Source organism: Eublepharis macularius, chromosome 4 (genome assembly GCF_028583425.1).
Source record: "Eublepharis macularius isolate TG4126 chromosome 4, MPM_Emac_v1.0, whole genome shotgun sequence".
NCBI lineage: Eukaryota > Metazoa > Chordata > Lepidosauria > Squamata > Eublepharidae > Eublepharis > Eublepharis macularius.
In genome coordinates, this window is record NC_072793.1 from 99,477,893 (window position 1) to 99,503,979 (window position 26,087).

Below are 26,087 nucleotides of genomic sequence, written 5' to 3' on the forward strand. Positions count from 1 at the left end.
CAGGAAGTGTACCTGTTGTGTAGAGTGGTCCAGGCTTAGGTTGATAGTAGGGTGAAAGTTATTGAAGTCTTGGTGAAATCTCTCAAGAGCTTCCTTCCCATGGGTCCAAATGATGAAGATGTCATCCAGGAATCTTAAGTATAGTAGTGGTTCCAGTGGATGGGAGCTGAGGAAGCGTTGTTCCAAGTCCGCCATGAATATGTTAGCATATTGTGGTGCCATGCGTGTGCCCATGGCTGTGCCATTAATCTGTAGATATAAGTTGTCACCAAATTCGAAGTAATTGTGAGTGAGTACGAAGTGACAAAGTTCAGTGGCGAGGTGTGCTGTGGTTTTGTCCAGGATAATATTCCGTATGGCTTGCAGTCCATCCGCATGTGGGATATTGGTGTATAAAGCCTCCACATCCATGGTTGCTAGGATGGTGTCATCAGGTAGGTTGTCAATGGACTGTATTTTCCTGAGGAAGTCAGTGGTGTCCCGTAAATAGCTGGGTGTGCTGGTGGCATAGGGCCTGAGGATAGAGTCCATGTATCCTGAGACTCCTACCGTGATAGTGTCTCTTCCTGAGACGATGGGGCGTCCTGTGTTACCCGGTTTATGGATTTTGGATAGTAGGTAGAATTTTCCTGGCCGTGGTTCCTGGGGTGTGTCCGTATGGATGCATTCTTGTATGTCCATGGGAAGAGTCTTCAATATTTTATTGAGTTCTCTTTTATATTGCTCCGTAGGATCGATATTATCCTGGAGGAGGACAACAGTGTCAGCTGCTGCTGGGGTGAGGAAGAGGAGCACAGTGCAATCACCGCACATGCTACCTTGGATGGTGCATAGTGGTAGCTCACAGCTGCAGCCTGGCCTGCATTGGGTGGGTGGCTGATTGCACAGACGTGGCAGAAGCCTTGCTCCCTTCCATCCCTCATGACCTCACCAGACTTCCCTTCTCTCCCTGCTGGCTGTCATAGCCCCACATCATTTCCATAAAATTTCTGGCAATTCCTAGAGAGGTGTGATAGCACGTCCATATTTTCCTGGAAGTGATGTCACACCATCACCAATGATAGATTTTTAATTTTTTAAAAAAATCTCCTGCTAGTCACTGGAGTGTTAGCAGGCAAGGTCCACTGGGGATGAGAGATATCCCACCCTCAGCAAGCACATGGCAACCCTAAATTAAACTGGTGTTGAGCTGCTTAATTTCAGCGATGTTAGGATTTCCTCTACTTCAGCATCACTTTTTGCAAATAATGTGTTTGTTTTATTTAGAATATTTCTTCAGTCCTGCTCAAGGAAGCTTATAAATAAAAAACACGATATTAAAACACAAGCAGAATAAGAACTATCCATAAAACAAAAGCAGACCATTAAAAAACTGGTAAAATAAAATCCCTATGTAACTAAAAGCTTAGATAGAAAGATGTGCTTTAACCTTGCACCTAAAATAAAGTAAAGCAGGTGCCAGGCAAGTCTCAAGGGCGGGGGTGCCCTAAAACCCAAGTCCCACCACAGAAAATGCCCCACTTGGAGAGTATCCTGACTCCAAGGGAAAGATGACCATCCCTGCAGGCTTGGGCACAATAGTGACGACCCCAGCAGACCTAACAGCCACAATATACCGATATCGCCATTCTGACCCCCAAGAACGACAAGGCTGCCATCATTAATGAAACACAACTTAACTCCCTCGAAGGGGCAGAAATGGAGTACAGATCTGTGGACTCAGTGGTGCAAATGGATGACGTGGTTGACTAACCCGTGGAGTTGCTCAACATGGTCAATGCTCAGACTTCTGGGATGAAGCAGTGAATTTACGGCAGCTGAGTTTTACGAGTTCTCTGCTGTGACCTTCCTGGTTCCTTGGGACTCGAGAATTCGGGCCCCAAGTCCCCCCCTGGAGAGGGGAGGCAGGCTGGAACAAGGTGAAAGAGCTCAAGGGGTCTGGCAACCCCCGGGAAGCTCCGACACCAGTTCTGAAAGCAAGGACCAACGAAGGAGCCAATATGGCTACGAAGCTGCTAAAACCGAAAGTCCAACAAGCCAAAATGAACTACAGCGAATAAAGCAGATTCCTAACAAGACAGATAAAAAGAACTTGAAGACAGCTCAAGAGATTCCACAATGCTTTCCATCAAGTAAGGAGATTGTTTTATGGTTTTATGAGGGCTAACCAGCTTGATTGCGAGGCGGCTGCCAGGGCAAACCCACCCAAACTCTGCAATGGCACCAGAATGTGAATGAAAGCCCTTCACAAGAACGTCATTAAGGCCACATTGTTCACCGGTAGTGGTTGGGGGTGTCGGTGTTCATACCAAGCATACCACTCATACCATCAGAGAACCTCTTTGAGTTCAAGAGTCTGCAGTTCCCCCTCAAGGTCTGCTTTGCTATGACAATCATCAAGTCCCAGGGTCAGACACTGAAGGTGACAGGAATTGACTTGAGGGAGGACTGCTTCTCACATGGGAAATTCTATGTGGCCTGCTGCAGAATGAACTCACCCAGTAGCCTGGTGATCCTAGCACCTGAGGGGAAAACCACCAATGTGGTCTACAAAGAGGTCCTTCAGTAGAAAAAAACCTCGGTTGTACATATTTTTTACTTTCTTTATCACACTACAATCTTTTCCTTTTAAAATCTCTTCAATAAATGTTACATTTCGAAATTCACTTCATCGGTCTTCAGCATCAATGCGCTTCGCTTTATTCAAACACCTTTGTGAAGCTCAGGTACTATGCTATTATACTACAACACCAACTCAACCCCCCCCCCCGGCAAACCAAAAAATGTTACATACCTATAAATATTATAACTGGATTTAAAGTAATTAAATACCATAGCGAAGCATGGGCATCAAGCTAGTAAATATATAAATGCATTAAAAAGAATGAATGCATACACTACGTCCATTACATTACAAAGCTTTTACATGGCTCCATTCAAAAGAACAATCTTATCACAAGGACTCTGTTTTTACAGAGCAGATATTGCTTTGAATCAGGTCATTTCCAGCCAGCAGAAGTGATTTTGGCCAACATCCCCTGCAAGCCACTCAGTTACCACCCCACCCTCTTGTTTCTGAAGGCCTCTGTTCTTTGTAGGAACGTTTTGGGAAGCTTAGTGGGTGGGAGGAGAAAGGAAAATTTTAATTGGTAGGGAAAAGTGCTTTCTTGTCAGTGGAAACAACCTTTGGATTCACCTCATTATGTATTTAAAACATTTATATGCTGCCTTTCTACTCAAAATAGGTCCCCAAGGCAGTGAACAACAATTATCAAAACATTTAAAACATTAAAATAACATTTTCAATGTATATATAATACTAAACCTATTAAACACACACACTCAAAACCAAGGAGAAGGCCAATAAGAGTTTACTAGGGGTACACCAAACAAAACAAAAAAGTCTTTACCCACTGGCAAAAAAAACATTGACAGGAGACGGAGAATCTTTTTGGGCAGGGAGATTATTTCTACTTTTCATTTTTAATTTAGTTGCTTGGGGAGTTATCAACTGACCAGACATGGAATCTGTCAGAGACAGGAATTTAACTTATAGCTGCTAAATTCTAGTACACAACTTTAACAAAACGACAATATCACAATTGGTAGAATGTGTCTTACTTTGTCACAGTTCTTTTCAGCTCTTGATCCTGAATGTAGAATTGCCTAGTCTTTAACCACAACCAGCTTTTCTAACCACTGCAGCATTCTGACAGGGGAAAAAAACCAAATCTGGCAAGAGTTGCCCTTTTAGACAGTTCAGGAATTCTCTCAGAATATTTCATCAATTTCTCCCTCTAAAGCATCAACAGAAATGTTCTATTATCCCAAGCTCTTGTTCATCTTATATTGTAAGAAAAGAGGATTCATTAGTATTTGTAACTTCTGTCCTAACCTATATAGCAGCTAATGCACAGAATGGCAAATCCACTTTGATCCCAAGGCACTTAATTGAATTCTCGATGGGACATTATAGTGCTCTCATTATTATAGTGCCTCCCATTATTGCATTAAGCAACATTAACATCTGTCACATGTGGTTTGTTCTTCCTCTTGTCCTCTCCCCATTGAAGTGGAATTGAGCATACTAGGTAAGTGCTCTAATCTAGACACACTAATATTTATGTACACAGGAATAAATGTGGTATGTTTCCATGGCTCTCGTTGTATTGATAAAAAGGCAGTAGCAATTTTTTTTGCAGCTTGTCTATTTATATATTTACAATGTCTGTATTCCACTTTTATGGGTCAGTGTGGTATAGAAGTTAGAATGTGAAACTAAGATCTGGGAGATCCAGGTTGGAATCACCACTCCACTTTGGAAGCTTACTGGGTGACTTGGGCCAGTCACACACTGTCAGATAAACCTACATTGCAGGGTTTTGTGAGGATAAAATGAAGGAGAATAGGACAATGTAAACCACTTTTGGTCCCCATTGAGAAGAAAGGCAGGGTATAGATAAGTAAATAAAACATCATGGTTTCCAAAGCAGTTCACAATAACAAAACTGATTGATAGGTCCTGACGCTGATGGAGCTCATGCGGTGTGTCCAAACACTGGAAAAGATATTTTCTGCATATTTCATACACAATAAATTCTGGGTTAATGTGTTTATACATACCAAAGATTCAGCATTTTACTAAGATGTAAAAGCTCATTCAGCACTGACCAACAGTTGCTGTGGAAACCATAATTTTTTTGTCTTCGCTGAGCATTTAAACCCCCAAACAAAATTCTATTTTGCCAAGAACAGTGAGCATGCCTTGATTAATTAGAATAACTAACCAGTTAATGGGCTGATTAGAGATTAAAAATAACACTTGGATGAATCCCTGGAAGCTCTCCCCCATCTGAGGGAGCTGAGCAAATTATTTTATTCAGTGTGAAGATGAGGTACAGGGCAGGCAGCACAACAAGGGGTCTAAAGGAACAGAGAGGATTCAACTGGTGTAGGATAGGTATCTTGAAAGGGAATCCTTTGGGATGAGCTGATATTTTCTGTTAGCAACTTTAAAACCAATTCTTGGTCCAATTAGTTACTTTATATCTGACTATTAAAAATTCCTCACAGAGCACCATTACTGTGGAATTTTGAGTTTCAAAAAGAATATTAGTGTTAGTAAAAACTATTGCTTAATATGAACCAAAGCTTAGCTGGCAGCCATAACCTATACTAAGTGTTTGGAATTTATTAGAGTCTTGAAGACTCTGAAGTGCTTTTTTGCATTGCACAATAAATATTTCCCTCATTATTATAGCTCATCCGAACAGATCTGGGACTAGATGTTAAGAGTTTCTGGGGGAGAAATATTCCAGTTGGCTCAAGCCTCTCATGTAATTCTGCTAATTCTGTTGATTTATGACAGGTCTCACGCTACCCTTTCTACATCATCTCCCTCTTCTCTTTACATTGAAAGTTATGCTTGAAAGACTTACAATGTAATTCACAACAAGCCTTCATTCCACCAGCCCCCCACCCCCAAATTTCCCGGTACGGTTTTCCTTTCACATACCTATCTGACAAAGTGGGCTGTGACTAAAGCTCATAGCGAAAGAAATGTTAATCTTTAAGGCGCTGCCGGACTCTTCCTTTATCGAGCCTCAACGCCTCTCTTGAAAAACACGTTTTATTGCGCTTAAAAATGCATGTCCGGTGCAGCCTTTAAAACCAAAACCAATTGTCTCCTGCCCTGCCACCATTTTGCCTTTTCCTTCCTTGCATTTTGTTAGCTGCGTCTTCCTTTCACCAGTAGGTGCCGTCTAGATACCATCTCAACATGCTACTGCGTGGACAGCGTTGTTTGCTGAAACCCACGTCTAGAAAAGGGAGTATCATACGTTCTTACGTCGCTCTTTCACTTAAAGCCGCACTACGGAATTGTTACCCTATTTTTCAGTTCTCTTTTTTAAATTCCATGTAGATAGACGGGCGATCTAGAGGTTTTGCTCTTCAGCACAATTCCTTTCATGAAGCTCTTTATTGTAAGTACACACCCTGCTACGGAGATGAGGCAGAATCACGGGAGTGGGTAAAAGCAGGATCCAGATGATTTTAAACGGATCCTCATGAATTCATATGATTTTTATGTTGAAATAAAACAAAAAAGCTGTCATGTTTTAGATCATGTCCTAGTCTACAAACAGCAACAAAACTATCATGCATCCACTAATTCCTGGTGCTACCACGGCACAAAAACATGCTAAAAAGGCACGGATCCTCATGGATCCTATTGATTTTTACATGGGGCCACCCAAAACACACCATACAATACTAGATCATGTCCATTGACGCAAATTGGACCAAAAAAACCAGCCATCCACCGCTTCGTGGCACCGCCACGGGGCAAAAAGAGGGTGCAACAGCAGGGATCCTCACTGATCCTCTTGATTTTTACGTGGGAACATCCAAAATCCACCATATAATACTCAATCATGTCCATTGCCACAAAAGGGACCCAAAAATTCAGCCAGCCACCGCTTCGTGACACTGCCATGGGAGAAAAACATGGTTCAAAAGTACAGATCCGCATGGATCCTCTTGATTTTTAAATGGGATCACCCCAAATCCACCATACAATACTCAAACATGTCATTTGCCACAAATGGGATGCAAAAATTCAGCCATCCACCACTTAGTGGCACCGCCACGGGGCAAAAACATGCTAAAAAGCACGGATCCTCATGGATCATCTTGATTTTTACGTGGGGTCAGCCAAAATGGATGATACAATACTAGATCATGTCCATTGCCACAAATGGGAACAAAAATTCAGCCATCCACCGCTTCGTGGCACCACCACGGGGCAAAAACATGGTTCAAAAGTATGGATCCTCACGGATCCTCTTGATTTTTACGTGGGAACATCCAAAATCCACCATATAATAAAAGATCAGGTCCATTGCCACAAATGGGACCCAAAAAAATTCAGCCATTCACCTCTTCGTGGCACCGCCATGAAGCAAAAACATGCTGAAAAGCCACGGATCCTCATGGATCCTCTTGATTTTTAAATGGGGTCACCCCAAATCCACCATACAATACTCAAATCATGTCCATTGCCACAAAAGGGACCCAAAAATTCAGCCATCCACCACTTCGTGGCACCGCCACGGGGCAAAAACATGCTAAAAAGCACGGATCTTTTCTTGATTTTTACGTGGGGTCATCCAAAATCCACCATAGAATACTAGATCGTGTCCATTGCCACAGATGGGACCAAAAATTCAGCCATTCACCGCTTTGTGACACTGCCATGGGAGAAAAACATGGTTCAAAAGTACGGATCCTCACGGATCCTCTTGATTTTTAAATGGGGCCATGCAAAATCCACCATACAATACTAGATCAGGTCCAAATGAGACCCAAAAATTCAGCCATCCACCTCTTCATGGCACCGCCATGAAGCAAAAACATGCTAAAAAGCCACGGATCCTCATGGATCCTCTTGATTTTTAAATGGGGTCACCCCAAATCCACCATACAATACTCAAATCATGTCCATTGCCACAAAAGGGACCCAAAAATTCAGCCATCCACCACTTCGTGGCACCGCCACGGGGCAAAAACATGCTAAAAAGCACAGATCTTTACTTGATTTTTACGTGGGGTCATCCAAAATCCACCATAGAATACTAGATCGTGTCCATTGCCACAGATGGGACCAAAAATTCAGCCATTCACCGCTTTGTGACACTGCCATGGGAGAAAAACATGGTTCAAAAGTATGGATCCTCACGGATCCTCTTGATTTTTACGTGGGAACATCCAAAATCCACCATATAATAAAAGATCAGGTCCATTGCCACAAATGGGACCCAAAAAAATTCAGCCATTCACCTCTTCGTGGCACCGCCATGAAGCAAAAACATGCTGAAAAGCCACGGATCCTCATGGATCCTCTTGATTTTTAAATGGGGTCACCCCAAATCCACCATACAATACTCAAATCATGTCCATTGCCACAAAAGGGACCCAAAAATTCAGCCATCCACCACTTCGTGGCACCGCCACGGGGCAAAAACATGCTAAAAAGCACGGATCTTTTCTTGATTTTTATGTGGGGTCATCCAAAATCCACCATAGAATACTAGATCGTGTCCATTGCCACAGATGGGACCAAAAATTCAGCCATTCACCGCTTTGTGACACTGCCATGGGAGAAAAACATGGTTCAAAAGTACGGATCCTCACGGATCCTCTTGATTTTTAAATGGGGCCATGCAAAATCCACCATACAATACTAGATCAGGTCCAAATGAGACCCAAAAATTCAGCCATCCACCTCTTCATGGCACCGCCATGAAGCAAAAACATGCTAAAAAGCCACGGATCCTCATGGATCCTCTTGATTTTTACATAGGGTCACCCCAAATCCACCATACAATACTCAATCATGTCCATTGCCAAAAACGGGCCCCAAATATTAAGCTGTCCACCCCTTCATGGCACCACCACGGGGCAAAAACATGGTTCAAAAGCACGGATCCTCACGGATCCTCTTGATATTTAAAAGAGGCCATGCAAAATCCATCATACCAAACTAGATCAGGTCCATTGCCACAAATGAGACCCAAAAATTCAGCCATCCACCTCTTCATGGCACCACCATGAAGCAAAAACATGCTAAAAAGCCACGGATCCTCATGGATCCTCTTGATTTTTACATGGGGTCACCCCAAATCCACCATACAATACTCAATCATGTCCATTGCCAAAAATGGGACCCAAATATTAAGCTGTCCACCCCTTCGAGGCACCGCCACGGGGCAAAAACGTGGTTCAAAAGCATGGATCCTCACGGATCCTCTTGATTTTTAAATGGGGCCATGCAAAATCCACCATACAATACTAGATCAGGTCCATTGGCACAAACGAGACCCAAAAATTCAGCCATCCACCTCTTCGTGGCACCGCCACAAAGCAAAAAACATGCTAAAAAGCCACGGATCCTCATGGATCCTCTTGATTTTTACATGGGGTCACCCCAAATCCACCATACAATACTCGATCATATCCATTGCCACAAATGGGACCCAAAAATCAGCTGTCCATCACTTCGTGGCACCGCCACGGGGCAAAAGCATGGTTCAAAAATACGGATCCTCATGGATCCTCTTGATTTTTACATGGGGCCGCCCAAACTCCACCCCACAATCCCAGATCATGACCATTGCCACAAAAGGGAGAAATAAATCAGTCATCCACCACTTTGTGGCACCCCCACAGTGCAAAAACGTGGTTCAAATGCACGGATCCTCATAGATCATCCTGAATTTTATATGGGGTCATCAAAAGTCCACAATACAATCCAAGATCATATTCATTGCCCCAAATGGCACTAACTAGTTCATCCATCCACCGCTTCATGGCACCATAACGGCGCAAAAACATGGTTCAAAAGCATTTATCCTCATGGATCCTCTTGATTTTTACATGGGGCCACTCAAAATCCACCCTACAATCCCAGATCATGTCCATTGCCACAAAAGGGAGAAATAAATCAGTCATCCACCACTTTGTGGCACCCCCACAGTGCAAAAACGTGGTTCAAATGCACGGATCCTCATAGATCATCCTGAATTTTATATGGGGTCACCAAAAGTCCACAATACAATCCAAGATCATATTCATTGCCCCAAATGGCACTAACTAGTTCATCCATCCACCGCTTCATGGCACCGTAACGGCGCAAAAACATGGTTCAAAAGCATTTATCCTCATGGATCCTCTTGATTTTTACATGGGGCCACTCAAAATCCACCCTACAATCCCAGATCATGTCCATTGCCACAAAAGGGACAAAAAAAATCAGCTATCCACCGCTTTGTGGCATCCCAACAGTGCAAAAACATGGTTCAAAAGCACAGATCCTCATGGATTGTTACACCGTAATAGCGCAAAAACATGGTTCAAAAGCATTGATCCTCATGGATCCTCTTGATTTTTACATGGGGCCACTCAAAATCCACCCTACAATCCCAGATCATGTCCATTGCCACAAAAGGGACAAAAAAAATCAGCTATCCACCGCTTCGTGGCATCCCAACAGTGCAAAAAAATGGTTCAAAAGCACAGATCCTCATGGATCCCCTTTATTTTTATGTGGGCCACCCAAAATGCACCATAAAAAACCAGATCATGTCAATTGACAATGAATGTCAGCAACAATTCAGCCATCCACCAGTTCGTGGCACCGCAACAGCGCTAAAATATGGTTTAAAATCACGAATCCTCATGAATCCTCCTGATTTTTACGTGGTGCCACCCAAAATCCACCATATAATATCAAATCATGTCCATTGCCACAAATAGGACCAAAAATTCTGTCATCCACCTTTTCGTGGCACTGCCGGAGTGCAAAAAAAATGGTTCAAAAGCACGGATCCTCATGGATCATCTTTATTTTTATGTGGGGCCACTCAAAATCCACCATAAAAAATCAGATCATGCCCATTGCCACAAATGGGACTAAAAAATTCAGCCATTCACCGCTTCATGGCTCCACCACAAAGCAAAAACACGGTTCAAAAGCACGGATCCGCATGGATCCTCTAGATTTTTACATGGGACCACCAAAAATCCACCATACTATCCCAGATCATGTCCATTGCCACTAAAGGGGCAAAAAACAGCTATCCACCCCTTCGTGGCTCTCCCACGGTGCAACAACATGGTCCAAAAGCATGGATCCTCATAGATCCTCTTGATTTTTATGTAGGGCCACCCAAAATCAACCACACAATACCTGATCATGTCCATATCCACAAATAGGACCAAAAAATTCAGCAACTCACCGCTTCGTGGCACAGCCACGGTGCGAAAACGTGGTTCAAAAGCACGGATCCTCATGGATCCTCTTTATCTTTACGTGGGATTGCCCAAAATCCACCATAAAATACCAACTCATGACCATTGCCACAAATGGAAATGAAAAATTCAGCCATCCACGTCTTTGTGGCATCACCATGGCGCAAATACATTGTTCAAAAGCACAGATCCTCATGGATCCTCTTGATTTTTACATGGGGCCACCCAAAATCCACCATACACTCCCAGACCATCTCCGTTGCCACAAATGACACCATGAAACCAAGCCATCCACCGCTTCATGGCACCGCCATGGCACAAAAGTAAGGTTCAAAAGCACGCATCTCATGGATCCTCTAGATTTTTTTAATGGGACCGCCCAAAATCCACCATGTATTCACAGATCATGTCCATTTCCACAAATGGGACAAAGAAAAAGCCACCCACCGCTTTGTGGCACCCCCACGGTGCAAAAACATGGTTCAAAAATCACAGATCCTCATGGATCCTCTTGATGTTTACGTGGGGCATCCCAAAATCCACCATACAATATCAGTTCATGTCCATTGCAACAAATAGGACCAAAAAATTAAGCCATTCACCGCTTCGTGGCACTGCCTGGAAGCAAAAACTTGGTTCAGAAGCTCAGATCCTCATGGATCCTCTTGTTTTTTACAGGGGGCCACCCAAAATCCAGTATACTGTCCCAGATCATGTGCATTGCCACAAATAGGACCAAAAATTCCACCATCCACTGCTTTGTGGCACTGCCACGGTGCAAAAACATGGTTCAAAGTCACAGATTCTCCTGGATCCTCTGATTATTTTTTTGGGATCACTCAAAACTCACCATACAGTGGCATACTGTGTCCATTGCCTCAGATTTCACCAAAAACATGTGCCCGGCTTCCTGACACCACCGTTGGGGGAAAAAGTCTGAAAAATCACAGATGTTCTTGGTTCCTGTAAATTTTTATATGGGATCACAAAATACTTGCCCTACAGACCCATACGATGTCCATTGCCACAGATTTCAATCTGAGCACCGCTGTTCCCCAAAAACTCACTTGAATAGCACGGATCCTCATGCATCCTTTGGATTTTTATATGTGGCCACCCAAAATACAGCATACATTCCTATATTGTGTCCGTTGCCACAGATTTCATTCCAAAAAATCCTGCACCCACCATATACTGACACCACCGTAGTGTATCCGCTTGCGATTACATAGTGGGATTCTCTGTCCCTTGCTTCAGTTAAGTTTGTGGGGAAGGGATGAAAGTTGATCCACTGGTACCTTTTTTTTTCCTGGTGATTCTCGGATGTGAGATTGTTGCACTTGCTGTGGTTGATTTATGGGTGGGTCCATTCTCCTGGTTCATATGTGTTGTGGAGTGGGTTCCGTTCCCTTGCTTGGGTGTGCCTCTTGTTGCAAGATCCCCCCCCCCGCATCAGTTTTGTTTGGGCGATTCTCTGTTGTGAAGTCACACCCCTTGCTCTGGTTAACTTCTAGATGGATCCATTTCCCTAGTTTGGTTCTGTCATTGGGTGGGTTCAATAACCTTTCCTGGGTATGCCTCTGGTTGCGAGATTGCCCCGCCTTGACTCTCCTTTGAGTGATTCTCTGGTGTGAAGTTGTTTCCCTTGCTCCAAGGAAGGTTGTGGGCGGGTCCATTCCCTAGGTTAAGTTTGCTTCAAGTTACAGGACTGTGCCTTGCTTAGGGTTAGTTGATTCTTTCAAGTGATGTTGTTCCTGATAGGGAAAAGTCAGGAGTGGCTGCTCAGCCTTGTCAAGGGGTGCTGGGGTTGGGTGGTGGTCATCAGATTATAATGACAACAACAACTACATTAGATTTATATACCACCCTTCAAGACAAGTTAACGTCCACTCAGAGCGGTTTGCAAAGTGTCATTATTATCCCCACAGCAATAATCTCCCTGTGAGGCGGATGGGGCTGAGAGAGCTCCAGAGAACTGTGACTAGGCCAAGGTCACCCAGCTGGCTTCAAGTGGAGGAGCGGGGAATCAAACCCAGTTCTCAAGATTAGAGTCCCGCACTCTCAACCAATACACCAAACTGACTCTGTTAGGTTCTTTTGGGCTTCCCCAGGGATGATCTGGCCTTTGGGAGTGTGCCTGAACTACTGCATCCTTGCTCTGTGTACATGTGGCCCTCAGGAAGCACTTGGAAAACTTCCCATCATTGGAATCAATGGAGAGCGCCTTGTGAACCTCCTCAAGGGGTGATTTGCTTTTTGAGGGGGCTTAGCTTTGGTTCTGTTGTGTCTGATGCAGAGGTTCTTTATGGAGGTGTGCCTATGGCCATGTCAGCCTTGGTCCATGTTCTTCTGCAGTGGGACTGTATTCACCTTGGACTTCCACCCACCCACAATAGAAAAGGAGTGACTAGAGGCACCTTCTTGGGGGGGGGGAATTAAATCCCCCCCTCTGCAAAAGCTATTTTCCCTGAGACGTGGGGAATAGTTAGAGGAGAGAGAGTAGTATGTCTCCTGTAAATTTGGTGCAAAATACCAGCACCATCCTCCTAGAACCCCCCCCCCCTTTTTTGGTCCAATTTCTCCCATATGGAATTATGGAGATTGGAGACGAGGGGTCATCTTTTGGGGGGGGGGGTCATAAAATGGCACCATGAAAATCCAGTCTTCATGAAAGTAGGGGCATGGTTAGAGGAGAAGTAGAGGTGCCCCCCCTGCAAATTTGGTACCTTTTGCAAGCAAAATACCACCTCCAGCCCTCTTGAAAGCCCACCTAGTTTTTTCCATTGGAAACAATGAGGATAGGAGGTGGTTGAGGGTAGCTTCTTTGGGGGGACATAAGATGGCCCCCCAAAGTCAAATCTTGCTGAATCTTGGTGTGTAGTTAGAGGAAAGATAGGAGTAGTAAACCCACAAATTTGTTGAAATTAAGCCTTAAAATGACCACACTGGTCCCCCAGAAAGCCCTTAATAGTATTTCTCTTGGACGATGGTTGAATTTTTCAAAATATGTATTTTGTTGCCAAGCCAAAGCGGGGAATGAGTTCTGCATTCGAGGAATGCCAAATCTTTCCCCCTGTTTGACTTTAATGAGCCTAATCAGCCACTTTTCCCCCTCACTTCACAACTCTAGACTGGCCTGAAGTATCTTTGATGTATCCATTGCTAATCAAAGCACTTCCTCCTCATGACATCCTTCTTCATCTGCTTTTTGTAATGGTTTCATGATCCTTTACATCTTGCCCCATGGATGCAGCGTTTGTCCTGCAATCCAGCAATATCCGTAAACTGTACAGATTGACAGCAATCTATTTCTCCTCCTTCTTATCCAAGTATGAAGGTCTTATAATTAAGAACTCTAATTCCTTTCTAAACTGAAGCCTAACGTCTAAACCAACACCAAATCTTTTTTCCCTCGCACGCACACCAACCAGTAAAGCTGGTGCAACCATCACATTCTTCTCTGTAAAACAAGGAAACTCTGCTTCCCTCCTACTGGTTTACGGAGACCCAGTATGTTCAATAATGATTACGTGCTAGGAATCCTTCTCAATGGAGGTTGTGATGGCCATGAGCACAGATTGCCTCAAAGGGGCTTAGACTGATTCAAGGAGGAGAAGCTACGAGCCGTGGTGACTGAATGGAGCCTCCACATTCATTGGCAGCAGATATCCACGTATCAGTGCTGCGAGGCAATGATTGGTTTCAGATATTGGCCTCTAAGCTCTGCTTGGACGGACCTCTAGGGCAATTGGTCAGCTGTTCAGTTGGTTCATGGCCGTCCCTGTTATTTAAGATATCCAGACACCTCCTAACTCAATCTGTAAATTAACAGACCCAAGATCACACAATCAGCTGCAAAGCCTTTGCAAACCTTTTTGCAGATAAAATACCATGAATACATTCTTATCTAGATGCTGGCCGCAATGCAGATGCAATGTAAGAAATGTTTAATGCACCATCTTGCTTTCATTTGGACTGCCTTGAACCAATTACAATGACAGATATCAACAGGATCAGGACATCTTTGAAAGCTACTACTTGTGTTACCAATCCTTGCCCATCTTGGCTGTTAAAATCAAGTAATGACCACATAAATGAATCACTGGAGTCTATTGCAAATCAATAATTAACTCAGGGCATCTTTCCCCAACCACTCAAACAGGCAGTTATCTGTCCACCAATTAAAAAACCATCCCTAGACCAAAAATGATGTGGCCAATTGTTAACCAGTCTCTGATCTGCCCTTTCTGGAAAAAGTGATTGAGAGAGCAGTAGCTGACCAACTCCAGATGTTCTTGGAAATCTTGAGCACTCTAGACACTTTCCAATATGGATTCATATTAGGGCATGGGACAGAGACAGCACTTAGTAATGTTGGTGGATTATCTCTCTGGCTACATATAGACAATGGCCATGCCTCCTGATTGCTCCTTCTGGATCTCTTTGCATCTTTGGTCACAGTAGGCTATGCCATCTTGTTGAGGTATCTGGAGAAGTGATATGTCACTTGGAGTGGTTTAAATTGATTATCATGGGACAGACCCAAAGGGTTGCTGTGGAAGACCAGCTATTTTCAGAATGGGAACTATCTTCCAGGGTTCAGATGGAAGCAACCATATCTCCCATATTATTCAACCTCTGTTTAAGGCCTTTAGGAGAACTCGTTCACAGCTATGGGGTTGGATGTCACCAATATGCAAATGACACCTGACTCTATATCTTGCTATCCAGGTCCCCGCATGGTTCATTTGAAATCTGGAATTACTGCCTGACAGTTATAGTAAAATGGCTAAAAATGAACAAATTGACATTGAACTCTGACAAGACAGAAGTGATGCTTGTAGGGAAGGCAGAGATCTAGAAGCATGTTGTAATGCTTTGATGCTGTTCATTTGACCCTTGAAGACATGATTAAGATCCTAGGATCCAGTGCTACTACTAAAACAAGAAGTCAAGACAGTTGCAAAAACCCTTCCTTTTCAACTTCAATGTAGCCTGGAAGATGGTTGCGTACTCTGACATGGATCCAGAGGATCCTTGACATGGCCGACCCGGCCACCCGGATCCATGCTATGGTAACATCAAGAGTTGACTATTGTGATACACTATATATAGGTCTCCCATCCAAATTATCTAGGAGACTGATTGGTGCAAAACGCTGCGGTGTGATGGCTGTCAGGATTGAGTGAGCAGGAGTATGAACATCACCCCCATTTTTCAGTCACTCCATTGGCTACCTATCAGCTACCATGCTCAGTTCAAGGTATTGTTTATCACATACAAAGCTCTTCACAGCCTTGTCCCAACATATCTATGGGACAAGTTCACTCCCCACGCAGCTTTGTTCATACGAACAGGGTCTCATGCAGGTGCCAGCCTGTACATGGGTGAAATCATCATCTACCTTTACAAGGGCTTTCTCTGAGGTGGCCCCAACCCTGTGGAATGGCCCCCCATGAGGAGGTCAGAAGATCCACCACCCTCCTGGATTTCTGCAAACAATGCAAAATCTAATTATTCAAAAAGGCTTTTTACTAAAATTGGAGAGTTGGATTCACCTCGAGTATGGTTTGCTCCCTTTGCATTCCTCTTCCTTTGACAGGAAGAAGAGAATACTACCTGTGCCCCCACTGTCCTCAACTGCCTTCTAAGAGCTTCATAGTCCTCTTTAAATCTTGCAATGGTATTCGTGGCCATGTTATTAGTTCCCACGTGAACCAGCACAAATGGGTACTGATCAGTCAGTCTGATCAGTTTTGGCAGTCGGTCTGTAATATCCTGAATTCTGGCTCCCAGCAAGCAATACATCTCTCAGCATAGGGGATTTGGCCTGGACATATGATGGTTCTATTCCCCTGAGCAGAGAGTCCCTGATGACTACCACCTTCCATTTTCTTCCATTTCCGTGTGGCCCCATGCCTTCTTCACTCCCTCCTCCAGGTTTTTGTGGTTCTAATTCTCCTCTCATCCCCATCACCATCTCAAGCACCTCAAAACAATTCTTGGGCTCCAGTGGGACTGCATGGTAGATTTTAGGTCACCCCATATAAAAATCAAGAGGAACCATGAGTATCTGTGCTTTTGAACCAAGTTTTTTCTGCCGTGGCAGTGCCGTAAATCTGTGGATGGCTGAATTTTTTGGTTCCATTTGTAGCAATGATTATGGTTTTGGTCTGTATGCTGGACTTTGGATGACCCCACGTAAAAATCAAGATGATCCGAGAGGATCCGTGCTTTTGAACCATGTTTTTGCCCCGTGGCGGTGCCACGAAGCAGTGAACGGCTGATTTTTCTGGTCCCATTTGTGTCATTGGACATGATCTAGTATTGTATGGTGTATTTCGGGTGGCCCCATGTAACAATCAAGAGCATCCTTGAGGATCCGTGCTTTTTAGCATGTTTTTTCTTCATGGCGGTGCCATGAAGAGGTGGATGGCTGTTTTTTTGGATTCCCTTTGAGGCAATGGACATGATCAAGTATTGTATGGTGGATTTTGGATGACCCCACGTAAAAATCAAGAAAATCCGTGAAGATCCGTGCTTTTGAAACGATTTTGCCCTGTGGCAGTGCCACACAGCGGTGGACTGCTGTTGTTTTGGGTCCCTTTTGTGACAATGGACATGATTGAGTATTGTATGGTGAATTTTGGGTTACCCCATGTAAAAATCAAGAGGATCCATGAGGATCCGTGGCTTTTTAGCATGTTTTTTTCTTCATGGTGGTGCCACGAAGAGGTGGATGGCTGAATTTTTGGGTCTCATTTGTGCCAATGGACCTGATCTAGTATTGTATGGTGGATTTTGCATGACCCCACGTAAAAATCAAGAAAATCCGTGAAGATCCGTGCTTTTGAAACGATTTTGCCCTGTGGCAGTGCCACACAGCGGTGGACTGCTGTTGTTTTGGGTCCCTTTTGTGACAATGGACATGATTGAGTATTGTATGGTGAATTTTGGGTTACCCCATGTAAAAATCAAGAGGATCCATGAGGATCCGTGGCTTTTTAGCATGTTTTTTTCTTCATGGTGGTGCCACGAAGAGGTGGATGGCTGAATTTTTGGGTCTCATTTGTGCCAATGGACCTGATCTAGTATTGTATGGTGGATTTTGCATGGCCCCATTGAAAAATAAAGAGGATCCATGAGGATCCGTGCTTTTGAAACATGTTTTTGCCCTGTGGTGGTGCCACAAAGTGGTGGACGGATAGTTTTTCTGAGCCCATTTGTGTCATTAGACATGATCTAGTATTGTATGGTGGATTTTGCATGGCCCCATTGAAAAATCAAGAGGATCCATGAGGATCCGTGCTTTTGAAACATGTTTTGCCCCATGGCGGTGCCACGAAGGGGTGGACAGCTTAATCTTTGGGTCCCATTTTTGGCAACGGACATGATCAGGTATTCTATGGTGGATATTGGATGACCCCACGTAAAAATCAAGACGATCCGAGAGGATCCGTGCTTTTGAACCAAGTTTTTGCCCCGTGACGGTGCCACGCAGGGGTGGACGGCTGTTTTTTTGGGTCCTTTTTGTGGCAATGGACATGATTGAGTATTGCATGGTGGATTTTGGGTGACCCCATGTAAAAATCAAGAGGATCCATGAGGATCCGTGGCTTTTTAGCATGTTTTTTCTTCATAGCGGTGCCACGAAGAGGTGGATGGCTGAATTTTTGGGTCTCATTTGTGCCAATGGACCTGATCTAGTATGGTATGGTGGATTTTGCATGGCCCCATTTAAAAATCAAGACGATCTGTGAGGATCCATGCTTTTGAACCATGTTTTTGCCCCGTGGCAGTGCCACGCAGAGGTGAATGGCTGTTTTTTTGGGTCCCATTTGAGGCAATGGACATGATCAAGTATTCTATGGTGGATTTTGGATGACCCCACGTAAAAATCAAGAAGATCCGTGAAGATCCGTGCTTTTGAACCATGTTTTTGCCCCATGGCAGTGCCACGAAGCAGTAGATGGCTGAATTTTTGGTCCCATTTGTGGCAATTGACATGATCTAGTATTGTATGGTGTTTTTTGGGTGACCCCATGTAAAAATCAAGAGGATCCAAGAGGATCCGTGGCTTTTTAGCATGTGTTTTTTCTTCATGGCGGTGCCACGAGGAGGTGGATGGCTGAGTTTTGGGTTCTCATTTGTGCCAATGGACCTGATCTAGTATTGTATGGTGGATTTTGCATGGCCCCATTTAAAAATCAAGAGGATCCGTGAGGATTCATGCTTTTTTAGCTTTTGTTCCGTGGCAGCACCACGAATTCGTGAATGCATGATTGTTTTGTTGCTCTCTGTAGCCTGGGACATGATCTAAAATATGACAGCCTTTTTGTTTTGTTTCAATGTAAAAATCATATGAATTCATGAGGATCCGTGTCTCAGATTCACGTTTTTTTACAGTGGCAGGGCCAAATATTTTTGGATCTGTGTTTTTTATATTTCAATCTGTGGACCTGGCTGTGATATGTGATTTGATGTTTCATTTGTGTTTTTCCTATTTAAAAAACCATAGGATCCGCGAGGATCCGTGTGGATCCTGGTTTTACTTTCTTCCCAAAATCAGGAAACAAAGCAGCTATTTTTTCCTTCACTAGTGCATTCCTCCATGACATGTCAGGGGCACACGCAAACAAAGGAAAGCTGTTTTGTTCTTTACTTCGTTTCTAGAGTGTACCTTCGCCTGCCTTCCGTGCTCTGAGGCTTGTCACAATACTTTGGTCCCGTTTTGCGCATTTACACCCTACGCCCGAAGTTAAAAAGCTGGGGCCCTTGGCACGAAAATGGCGGGGTTCTTGGCACTTTTGTTTTTTTGAAAAAGAGCTTTCCTCTTCGCTAGTCCGTCCTTTTAGCTTGCAGACCAGTTACATTAGGAGAAAGGGCCTGGCACTGCCGCCGCTTCTCGGCTACCTAGCTGGACACTTAGGCGCCACCAGCCTTGTGAATGGCTGCCAAGGCGACGCTGCCAAGGTTTCCCTTCGTTACTTGCAACAGCCGCCTCAATAGCTGGGAGAAGAAGCGTTTGTTGTCGGGGTTCTGTCTCGCCCAGCCCCACCTCCTGGAGAAGCTCTCAGCCTCCCTGCTTTGCCCTGCTCGCTTCCAGCCAGGTGTCCCTCAGCACGCCCGCCCCCCCCCCCGCGCCGCCCGCACACTCGCCCCACCCGCGCGGCGGGTGACTGTACTGGGACCGGGTTGGGCCGGGGCGGGGAATTACATGCGCGGCTGCCTGAACCTGCCCTCTTCGGCTGGGGCAGAGCCTTGGCTGGGCCCGTACTTTGCAATTCATCTATGGCTGTCCCCCCCCTTTTGCTACTCATTTGAAGGAACAGTAAAGCGACCCCCTGCGAGGAGCATGCGCCCAGCGCAGGTAACATTTCCCCCTCCCCTGCGGAAGCTTCACCTGCTGGTTTCCCACGCTTTAACCCGCCTCCGGTTTCTCAGCTCTGGCACACCTGCAGTCAGAGCCCCTTGGGTCCCAGCTGCGATTTTTGGCGCGCTCTTTGTTCTGAGACTGGAGGGGGGTGGTCTAATTTTCTGCCAGTCTTTTTCTGCGCACAAGTGGTTGTTTAGGAGCTGGCTTAGGAAGTCTGTCTTACCATATATCGCTTCATTTGGCTGCGTTAGAGTTAGCCCACCTGGGCTGAGGATTCTGAACTTGAAGGGATACTCATTTTTAAGTTTAGCAGGGAAAACGTTACCAGGTGTAGTTTTTGTCTCGTCGGTATAACTCTGAGAGGGGTAAAACAGCATCTGGGGTGAATGAGAGGTCTTTAGGGTCTAAACATGGCTACTGTACCTGGGCTTGGAACAAATTTGTTTTCAAGCCACTTGTTTTCCAGGAAAGACAGGTTACTGGAATCTTTTGCTCTTTTCAGGAGTACTAGTAACTCATGCAAGGCATTTTATATATAGGAGAGGCTTAAAGGGACAGAATGTAAAATCTAGTTTGTTAACTCATAAAACTTCTGTTTTAGCTTTCTCAGTCACTTTAAAGGGTGTTATAAATAATGTATAGTGTCAGTGACTAATTTCTACAAACAGAGATGCTCCAGCTGGGAGCATCTCTGTTTGTAGAAATGTCTTGAAAAACACACACACACACGTCTTGAAAACACACACACACACACACACACACACACCCATGTTCACTGAGAAGGGTCAGTTTGTGGTTAGTTACTGTTCAGAGAAGAATACCCTGCACATGTTTTTATTTGAGATGTCTCAGTATTAAATCCTACAAGAGTTTTAAAAAGTGATGTTTTCTAAGCAAAACCACCTGACATCAAGTGAATACAAAAAAAAATTATGTTTTTATTTTAGTTGTACCTCATTTTTCTCTGTAACGGGGACCCAAAATTGCTTACAACATCCCCCCCCCCATCTCCATTTTATTCTCACAACCTTGTTAGGGTAAATTAGGGCGATAGTGTATACTGGTCTAAGGTCACCCAGCGAGCTTCCTTGGCATAGTGGGAATTGGTGCTGCTATTTCTGTGCTTCCCATGCAGATCATTGCTAGGAACTGACTTAGTCTCCAAGCCCATTTTAAACCTTACTGGGTGCAATGATTCAGCATACATGAAACATATTAATATCTTCAGTCTGGAGGACCCATTACTTTGGGTTCTTGCCCTGAATCCTGTCATCATGGAGATGATTCACCAGTACTAAGTGACTGCAAAACTCATTCAAATTCCCCCAAACAAATGCTCAGATAGTCTTTTTAAACCAGTTTTAAAACTGTAACATTAATTTTTGTTTCTTCTAAATATTATTTAAAACATAAGTTTAGGTTAAAGTAGAATTGCCTTTTATTGTGGAAGTGCCTGTGCCTTTTGACAGTTGCAAGATAGAAATGCTTACCTGACAAGGATGGGAAATACTGTACCTGTGGAATTTTTGCTTGTTGGGCAACACTTAAAAATTTAATGCATCCAATGGTAAATTCTAGTTCAGAAAATATCATGCTGAAATCAGTTTTGTTAGTTTTTAAGGAACTGTTGGACTTACGTTTTATTTTGTTAAAAGTACAGGCACCCAGCCAGAAAAAAAGTTGGCGTCAGACCTTAAGTTTGCCTTTTATTTGAATGAATTTTCTAAGCATTTGGATGTCCCGCAGCATAGGAGAATATCAGTAATAGCTCTTCAATCCATGTCTTTGTAATTAAATAATACTTGTTTTTTTTATTAGGAGATTTTTTAGTGAAATCCCAGGAAATGGACCAGAGCTACTCTGTTTGCTTTCAACTACTTGATGGGAATATGTTTCTGAAGAAATTCCCCAATAAACTCGGGGAAACTGGCAACCACTTTTTCTAAAGTTGGAACTTGCTATGGAACAAAGCACAAATCAGGAAGGACCCCCACTGGAGAATCATGAGGACAGCAAAAGCAACACAAGACCTTTGCCTAGTGGAGCTGTCCCTGTCAAGGGGGAAATAAAGAAACATGCAGTTACAGATGACTATAAAATCTCTAAGCGGGTGCTGGGCTTAGGCATTAATGGCAAAGTACTGGAATGCTTTCACAAAGAGAAAGGACAGAAATGTGCTTTGAAGGTATGGTTCCTTTTTCTTTTTGAATTTTGAGATCAGACAACAGCTGTGTTCTGTGTTGAAGGCTGAATGTTGTTGAAAGGTTTGAATTAGAAAGTCTGGACTACAAGTAGAGAAACCTTGTTCCAAATTTGTAAGGTTTCTCCAAACAGTCCTTGAATTAGTGTTTTAAATTACTAATTGTAAAAATTGTTTTGCTCCTGTACGTAGGCAAAAATATGCTTCATATCTCTCCCTCTCCGCTCCCAGTGAGTCAGATAGTGATTTGAATACTGATGCTACATAGTAGTGAGGTAGGAAATCATTGCCTGAGACTCTCTCTACATGAGATGCCTGAGAGTGTGTTTGTCAAGTGACAGGAGACGCAATGTTAGCCAGGAATTGTAGTTTTGAAAGACCGAGCCGGCGGAGATCACTCCGAAGTCAACAGATTCTCTCACAGTCCTCTACCACCTCTGGTATGCTGGACTGTTTCCCCATCCGGAGCTTTTACCCTACCACCCTCGCTGCTTAAAACTCTGAATTAACCAAGCCTCTGGAAGGGGAAACACCAGAGGTGGTGGAGGACCGTGAGAGAATCCGTCCCCTCCAGAGTGATCGCTGCCGGCTCTGGTGTCTCCCCTTCTGGAGCCTTCGCCCTGCTGAAGCTCGATTAATTCAGAGTTTAAGCAGTTCAAGAGGTCTGAGCTGGAAGCTGACAAGGTACCTCTTCATAATCGCTTTAACGTGGATTAACAGCAAGGCTAATATTGTGCAAGCTAATGGATCTCTGCCCAACCTTACCTGGTAAAACTGAGTTAATAGATATTTTATTGGTGCATTATAGCAAGTGCTGCCGATATTTTTTTCTAACATTATTAACTTTGTGGTACTTAACATTTAACTAATTTCCTCTGGAGAGGGCATAAATTTGTGGAGCCTGTGGATTATTAATCCATCCCAAGAAACTGGAAATTGATTGCCATGTTTTAAAGCATCTTTTTTCTTGACAGTAAGTAATGAAAGACTGGCAAAGGGTGTTTTTTTAAAAAAAACTTTTGAAAGCATTTTTAGTGTATGGTATTTAGGACAATTATGATCACCTTAATTATAGAGAAAGCAAACATCCTTTTATATGATACATTAATACTAGTGAATAAACATGGATGGTGAAACAAACATGACTGACTGGCTAGGCCAACCAACCGTTCTTGTGAGAGCCATAAGAGGGTGTTGATTGAACACTACAGCATAATCTAGCTTGATAGCACCATATGGATATATGCACATACCACAAAGGTATGTAGCACTAGTGTAATACTTTGGTTTGCCTAGACTGGTAGTGAGGAGGCAGGGGAAAGATTCACAATTGATGGACAAACCATACCTGCTATGCTCACTAATGGCACGTTGTCAGTCAGGAGGGAGGTTGTTAATGGGGTGACACAAGGCTTTGAACCAAGCCTAGCATGCTTCAAAAAATTTACCAGAGAAACTGGATGAAGGGGGAATCCTTAGATTGCAGATGAAACAACTAGAAAAGATAGGTAACATTTAGAAGACAGAAATAAAATGAAAACTGACTTTGATAGGTTGGAAAGCTGGCTTGAAATTAATGAAACTGAGCAGACAAATATTTAAACTTCTGCATTTAATCAAACATATAGGATGGGGGATACTTGGGTTATCAGACGCATGTGCAAAAAGGACTTGGGAATTGCAATTGATTACAAATTGAACATATCAGCAGTTTGCAGCTACAAAAACAGACTGTCCGGTTCTGCCATGGGCACCACAATGCTGGGTGTTGGCACACCTGACCTTGATTCTGGGAAGCTGTCAGGGACAGTGCAGGTTCTTGCTCTGTGGGGTATATCTATCACCCTCACTTCCTCTCAGTCCACTCGCAGGCCTGCTCAACCTCACAGAGTCCTGGCTGCCTCCACTTTCTCCTTGCCTTCCAAAGCCTCCACCCTCCTCTGGGCTTGTTCTTCCTCTCTCTCACACCTACTTCTTCCAGCTTCTCTCTCACATTCTCCTAAATGCCACCAAGCTCCTACACAACTTACCATGAGCTCCCTACTGAGCCTGCCTTTATAGAGCTTCTCCCAACTTCCCCCTCCCTTCCTCCCAGGCTCTGCTCTATCCCTGATGCTCTCCAGCTGGGTATGCCCTCAGGTGTTTCCTTATCCCAATCTCTCCCTGCTCTCCTTTCTTGCAGGGTGGGGCTAGATGTAACCCATCTGGTGGCACCCTCAGGTGTTCCTCCTCCCCTTATTCCCTGCTCTCTTATCCTTTCCTGCAGGATGGGGCTGGCAGGGCCTTTCCAGGTGATGTGGCTTGGCTGCTTCTGCTGCTGTTCACAAAGTGCTGCCCTGACCTCCTGGGTTCTGGCTAGTTCCCCCGGGTGGAGGTTGCTGCTGGTTCCCCCTAGGGCTTGGGCAGGGGCTTCTAGTCCATCTGTCCTGGTCTCAGCACCCTAGATAGGCATGTGTGTTTCTTGCCCTTTGGGGCTTGGTTGGGCAGCATGTTCCTGGCAGGCCTCCCTGGCTGGCTCCTTTCCCCCCTCACTCTCTGCTCGCTGGAGCTGAGTCACCTCCCCTGGGCTCTCTGTGCCTGCAGCTGGGGTGCCATTGGTCTTCAGGTAAGGTGTCTGGGGCAAGTCTGGGGCACTTGGGGTGCTTGTCCCTGGACACAGCCTAATGGGACTTTAAGTTGCATTAATAGAATTCATAACCTCCAAGTCACAAGCAGTAATAATTCTGTTGTGTTCCAGACCTCATCTGGAGTACTATGCTCAGGCAATTTGGAACAGGTTCAGAGAGTAGAAAGAAAGGTGGTCAGGGATCTGGAAAATAAATGCTATAAGAAAAGGTTGAGGGAACTAGTTATGTTTAGCATGGGGAAGAGAAGAATGAATGGGGACACAATAACAATTTTTAATACATTTGTGCCACTTTAGAGGGCAAGACCTAGGTTTAATGGACTAAAGTTATAGAAGAGTAGGCCTTCAAGAACACTTCTAATTAGATTGCAAAGATGAGTATCTCTGTGCACCTCCATGATTTGTTTTGTTTTGCCACATTTGCCAAAACAGAGGAGGATCTTTGGAGAACAAGAAACTATTTCAGCCTAGTGATTCATTTGAGGTAGTGGATCTCTCTTCCGGTGTGTCTACACTGATTTGAACTAGCTGGCTAAAATATTGGCACTGGCTCTGTTTCTTGTATTCCCTATTATGTAACTTCAATTAATAAAGGGTGGTTCAATCCTTGTCAATTTTTGTCTTCAAATATTTTTTCAGTTGAAATTGACATATAATGCCATGTATGGATGAATTATTTGAAACTAATTTAAACCTGTAGGGGCAAAATTCTAACAAATATACTCGCATCCCTGGGCATATCTGGGTGTTCTGGAAACACAGGTTTGTTTCTTTTGGTCCTCCCGCCCCACCCTGCCCCAATATTTCTCATACTAGATCTAGTATCTAGAATCTCGTATATTTCAAGTTTGTTTTGAATGTAGCACTTTGTAAATATAACCCATTTTGCATTCATGTTACCCTCCCCTTCAAGACTAACAAAATTTGTGGTAGGATATGAGCATCTTCAAATACTTGAAGAAGTGAGCTGTGATTCACAAAAGCTCATCCCCTACCACAAATGTTGTTAGTCTTATAGGTACTACTGGACTCTTGCTCTTTTCTGCTGCTACAGACAAACTAACACGGCTACCCAT

The 26,087-nt window shown here is 44.0% G+C and overlaps 1 protein-coding gene across 1 annotated transcript in view; it reads left to right on the forward strand.

The window, feature by feature from the left end:
- Window positions 1-20,043: 20,043 nt before the first annotated feature.
- MAPKAPK3 (MAPK activated protein kinase 3) overlaps window positions 20,044-26,087 on the forward strand; it is a 104,636-nt gene continuing 98,592 nt past the window's right edge. The window contains exons 1-2 of the mRNA XM_054977832.1: window positions 20,044-20,179; window positions 22,004-22,370. Coding sequence (XP_054833807.1) covers window positions 22,146-22,370 — 225 coding nt within the window. The 5' untranslated portion in view covers window positions 20,044-20,179; window positions 22,004-22,145. The remainder of the gene's footprint in view (window positions 20,180-22,003; window positions 22,371-26,087) is intronic.